The sequence below is a fragment of the Primulina eburnea genome, chromosome 11 (assembly GCF_022965805.1).
Source record: "Primulina eburnea isolate SZY01 chromosome 11, ASM2296580v1, whole genome shotgun sequence".
NCBI lineage: Eukaryota > Viridiplantae > Streptophyta > Magnoliopsida > Lamiales > Gesneriaceae > Primulina > Primulina eburnea.
In genome coordinates, this window is record NC_133111.1 from 35,520,644 (window position 1) to 35,526,808 (window position 6,165).

General features: G+C 33.6%; 1 protein-coding gene across 1 annotated transcript; it reads right to left on the bottom strand.

The window, feature by feature from the left end:
- Positions 1-1,214: 1,214 nt before the first annotated feature.
- LOC140805282 (plastidic ATP/ADP-transporter-like) lies at positions 1,215-5,577 on the bottom strand. The gene is made up of 5 exons (XM_073161537.1): positions 4,370-5,577; positions 2,956-3,210; positions 2,505-2,648; positions 2,048-2,395; positions 1,215-1,778 (listed from the first exon to the last, which is right to left on the bottom strand). Exons 1-5 carry the CDS (start codon positions 5,150-5,152, stop codon positions 1,455-1,457), a joined length of 1,854 nt encoding a protein of 617 aa, XP_073017638.1. The 5' UTR covers positions 5,153-5,577; the 3' UTR covers positions 1,215-1,454.
- Positions 5,578-6,165: the final 588 nt, after the last annotated feature.

Below are 6,165 nucleotides of genomic sequence, written 5' to 3' on the forward strand. Positions count from 1 at the left end.
CTTCGAGGCTCAACAAGTTTCTCAGATGTGGTTTCCATTTCTCTGAAACATTTCTGAATGAGCTTTTTAAACTGCTAAAATGGAGCGAAAGAAATCACTGCCAAGAGTGGGATAATGCTACGAGTAAGGACGCATGTGGAAAGCTCGTGAGGGAAAAAGTCCTTAAAAAGAGCCCAAGATCGGGATAGCACATAATCATTATAGGAGTGTTCTTAATATCCAGAATTGTAAAGTAATCGCTAAAAGTATCGGTTAAGTAGTGAAAATTCATAACTGAAATGGGTTATAACAAATTTGTAAAATCAATGTCTTTTAGTGGAAACCTTCCTAAGTAGAAAAATCTGTGACGCAGAAATTTTATCTCCGAACATCCATAAAATTACTTGTGTTATTTTATCACATTACATTCTCTGAAATCTTATTTCGAGCTTTTTTTTGTCAAACGATCAAATATAGTTCATCACTAGTCAAGCCAGACTGTTTCGCACATATTCATTTTTAGTGGTCTTGCAAGTTTAACTATTCAAGAATATTTCTTAACAACATGAAAACTTGTTGAGAATGGTTCATAGTTTAGAAAAGTTTTTTTGAATGTATTCATCATCTCTTTGAACTTTAATATGATCCCAACAAATTAATATTAATATCAATATTTTAGAACATTTTATATTTATGTTACATTTCATTGAGTATTTTACTTAATTATTCTTATAGATTTTAAGATATTTTTCTGGTTATCTTATATTTTATTATTATAAATTAATTAATAATAATAATAGCTAATGCAATTTTAACTTTTATGGTGAGATAGCATCTTGTTTTCTCGTCTTTATTATTTTTAATTGATTTAATTAATAATGTTTGGTTTAAATATATTTTACATTTCAATTAAAAAATTTATCTTAATTTATTGATTTTAAGAAATTTCTCGGATTATCTTGTCTTTACTATTGTTAAATAATTAATTTAATTAATATTAACAACTAATAAAAATTTTAATTGTAAAAAGTCAATAAAACATATTAAATATTAACAATTAATCTACTTAAAATAAATAAATAAATGTATACAAATTAATTACTCATAAACTATTCTGATTGATTTCAAAATATTTTTCGTATTATCTTTTTCTCTTTATTATTGTTAAATAATTAATTTAATTAATGTTAATAACTAATAAAATTTTAAGGATAGGATTGAAAAGTCCTGGGATATGTAGTTTCAGATGATATTTCAATTCCTAATTAACGCATATATAATATTGATAACTATTGTTAAATTTTAAATAACTTAGTGCTCATATTTCATTTATCTACACATACAACATAGTGTATTTGAGAAACAGATGAAAAAACTAATAATCTACGGCTACATCAACTTCAGCTGATCTAGGAAACATTGGTAAACATGTTACATTTTCTTACGACGTGGAGTCGCGGCTTTGGAAACTTGTCTCAGTCGCCCCCAGTCGGGTTTAGCCTTGATCGACTAGCAAGAGGGCTATTGCCACTTTCATCCGAAGATACAACCGGGATCTTCATGGATGCTCGTTCCATTTCCTTTTCGAGATCTTCTTCTCGTCTCAATGCAGTGAACTGGCCATCTAAAGATTTGGCCGCTCCTAACCACGCAAGAACAATTACAAGAAGTATACCTCCAAGATAGGGAGTCGAATTTGCAAGTGATCCAAAGGTTAAAATCATAAACTGTTGAATTAGAGCGCCCCCGGACTTCCCTAAAGGATTGCATACCACGTCGATTGCTGCTTTGCCTTTAACCTGTCACATGAAAGTAGTATCTATTATTGGCGTTCAGAGGAAAAAAACACACACAGAGAACATATTCTTGAATCAGATCTGACATCATAAGAGATCACAAAGAGTTCTAGCCCTCTGAGTGTTTGCGTCGTCGATGTAGAACTTCGTGGTCAAGCCACGTAAATCTTGTATGAAGTTGTGTTCTTTATTAACGATATTGCTTAGGTAATAACGAATATAATTCAGCAGTTTAGCATTGACATGAAAGTTAGGTGTTGAACGACTCAAACCTTTGTGTCCTCGTCTAAAGGAATGTAAGCCATTTCTTTGCACGGATCAAACAAGCTGTACTTTGCGCTCTTGCTAAAAATGTTCTGCATTGCACCGACATACACAGCTGCTAAAAGTGGGGTCATCCCAAATTTGGCGAGAGTCGGAGCAAGAGGATCACCGAACAAAATCAAAGAAAAGAACCCAACTCCAGTTAAAAGCAAGACAGTCGGTGTAATCGTAGCTGCCACTCCCCAACCATGTTTGTTAAAAATCCATTGGCTCAATAACATCATAGTGAAAGTTGCTATTCCAGTCGCAGTCGAGAAGTCACCCATAAAGGAAGAATATTCATTTGGTGTGGGGAACTGTGAAGTTTGGGGAGGCAAAAGAATTAATTTAATAAGCTAAATGTGGTGTCATTTTAATGCTGGCAAAAGCAGTTGGATATGAAGTTATGAACAAATTATTTTTTACCTGAGCTTTGAGTTTCGATTTCCATGTAACCTCGACAAGGTTGATGCTAATACCGTATGCCACCACTAGAGTAGCTAGATCTCGAATGTATCTGGAAGACACCAAGAACTTTAAGCTCTCCATTGTTCCCATTCTTGGCTTCTCCTGGCACAGGAAAAATAATTTTTTTCAACAGAAATTAACACAGGAACTTCATCGCCTAATGGTAAACAAGATCAATCCTATATTTTTATTAAAAATTTTGAAATCATTCCGCATAATGTTCAGAATTTTTAAATTTCAAAATGGTATCATTATCACAATATATTTGTATGGTACATAACATTTAAAAATAAAAATATTAACTTTAGACTACAAAAGAAAACAATACATTTCCAGAAAATCCGCATAATCTACAGCATAAACAATTTACAGTGGCTAAAACATAAAACAAATAGAATTCCGAGATTACCTTCTTTTTCTGACTGCGTGTGGGAAGAGCAACACTATTATTGAGCCACCAATAGAGGAAACATATTGCAAACCCCATGAGCACCACAATGCTCATCATCGCCTTCAGGGAGACAGCCCAACCATCAACCCCAGGGCCAAGATTCTCTCTTAATTTAGAGAAATATTTAACAGTGCGCCCAGAAAAAACGAGGGCTACGTTTGCACCAAGTCCAAAAAGTGGATAAAATTTCTTGGCTTCCTCGACGGTTGTAATCTGCAAGAAAAAATATGAAGCAGTTGTTATTTGATCTGGTATTCGGTATTTCAAGTCCAACAAGTAATTGCAGCACACGCGACCGATGGGCTAAACCACCAAAAGCTTCCCATCCACCATTGAATGTGATTTCCCTTTACGACTCTTTTATATAAAAACCTTCGAAAACGGCATGTTATCATTAAAAAGGGACAATACATAGGAGTAAGGTTTTAGCAAAAAATTCTGTTCTTAATCTGATAACCTACTATATAGTTTATTAAGACATCCACAAATATTATCTTCATTTAACAGCCGTCCAGTTTGATGTATCTAGAAATCCACAACCATAAAAGATATGCTCCTAATAAATTCGATGCCTAAACACTTATTAGACTAGAGTCAATATGAATTGTGATTAACTAGTGATTAGTTAAATGGTAGTCAGTTGCTTAATTTTCCAAATGTATAAATACACAATTGTACATCAGTTTACGTTAATTTCTTCTTTAATCAATAAAGAACAAATTCTTCAGACTCGATTATCTACTTCCATCCGTAAAAACACTCATATAAATTTATGTATTTCATCATGATCAATGCAAGTGATTTTGCACACAGAAATGATTATTTTTCAGCCGGTGAGAGATGAACCTGTCACCTATTTTCCCCAACTATAATTCAACTAATGGTAGGAATAACTTTAAAGTTTCAACAAATTTCATTCCAGTCCAAAAAACACATGCACACCAGCTGAGTCGAGCAATGTTAGCACTCTACTCGAGATCGACTGAAAAAATTCAATACTTGAGCTAGAGCTCAAGTCAAGCTCAAGTCAATAAATTTGATTTTCTCCAGCATCAATAATGAAAGGGTGGTCTTCGATTCGTACAAATTAGTGGTTAAAATATAATTAAGGAAAATAATTTTAAAAAAAATTATTATTCAATCTTTAGGACTCATAGCCAACTCGAGAAGATGATTGAGCTGCCTGCAAGTCGGTTCGCTTGCACCACTAATTCAAATGCAATACACCATACACAATACCAGGTTTACGAAAGATCAACAACAAGGGATTAGATTATTTCTAATAAAAAAGCAAGAATCTCAGATTACTAATAGTAACTAAAGCATCTTATAAACTATTCAAAAAAGAATGTACTAAAAATGTGGTCTTTACCTGATTAGCAAAACCCCAAAACAGAACAGAGATAACCACACTTCCCCAAAGTTCAGCCATGACATAAAACAAACAGAAACTCCAAATCCTCAGAATTGCAAGAGGCCCGAGAAATCTTGGACCCAGAATGTTGAGGAGATTATCTGCAAGAGCTGTTGGGTGGACGTACTGGCTGAAAGGATATAACACAAATCCAAATGCCCCAAAAAAGGCTATAAATGGAAGAATGACGCTGTAAAAAAGAGCTTTTTTTGACAAAACATCAGCCAACTTGGTGTACAAGAGCATGAACCCAACAGCCATGGGCAAATTCACCCATGTTTTCAAGAAAGGTATGATTTCAGCGCTAGATCCTTTGGCTGTTACCACCAAGACATCCTTCGTATCCCTGAGGATCGTGTAATTAAATAAAATACAGAAAAACATCATCCCAAGTGGAATAATTTTCTTTAGAGTCGCCAACTCAAGACCCATAAATTTGGGTGAGTCTTTCTCTTCATACAAGGGTTGCCCATTAGCTGATCCCGCTGCAGCCTCAGCTCTGCAAGTATGAATAATTCTCTTGTTTTTTCCAAGTAATACAAGCGGTTCTGTGACAAATCCTTGGGACTTTGAGAACCCATTGAAAAATAAAGACGACCCATTAATTTTCCTTGGATTCGACAAGCACTTTGCAGGGTTGAATCTATACCTTAAACCCTGTGATGGCTGGGGAAGAAAGCCTTTGGTCGTGGGGCTTGAAGGTAAAGAAAGGAGCCCTTTTGATTGTAGAATAGCTTGCATTCTCCACCTCTTTTCTCTACTTATTTCAGCTCAAATTTCGCCAAATAAACTCGTAAAGATTAGATTTTTTTATAATTGAACCCAACAGAAAATGGATGGGCAAGACAGAGATAAGTTATGGTGACGGAGGAGGAGATTGATGTTTTCGCTGTGAGGTTTTAAGGTAAATGCACAACAATCTTGTATAAATCCAAGAACGAGAGCGTAATCTTCGTACCAGAGATTTGCGGGAGGGATTTATGATCCAGGAAGAAGAATCAAAATTCTCAAAGTTGATCGAGTACAAACATGAAAATCAAGACAAATATCAAATCTTGCGATGAAATGCGAAGGAAACGGGGAAGACAAAGGAGTAGCAATCAATATCAGATCCTCAATTGGATTCAACTTAAAAGTGCAAGAAAATCGTGTCAAGAAAGTGCACGTGGTGCCGAAGCTCCACCAAAACTTTGCCAATCGTAAATACCTTTTTTTCATCATTTTTTTTAGGTAAATATTTGTATCAGACAGTCTCACGGGTCATATTTTTTGAGACAGATCTTTTATTTGGGTTATCTAAGAAAAAGTATTACTTTTTATGCTAAGATTATCACTTTTTATTGTGAATATCGACAGGATTAACACATCTCACAGATAAAGATATGTGAGACCGTCTCACAAAAGACCTACTCTTTTTTTTATTATAACACAAGTTGGAATTCGAACTCAGATAACTAACTAATATGACAGAATATGAGACCACTGAACTACAAACTTGGTCTTTTTTTAATCATCTTAATATCTTTTTAATAATTCTTTAACGTATTTATTTTTATTTTTGACATTGTTATATTATATTATATTATATGGTCTTATCTAATCCCAAATTTTAATGCAAGATTGCATTTTTTTTATAAAAAAAAATTTGTTGAAAAGAAATTTATATTTAACAATGGTTTTAAATTTAAGGAGATTAAATTTTATATAAAAAGAAATTTGTTTGATTAAATTATTATTTTTAACATATAATATTA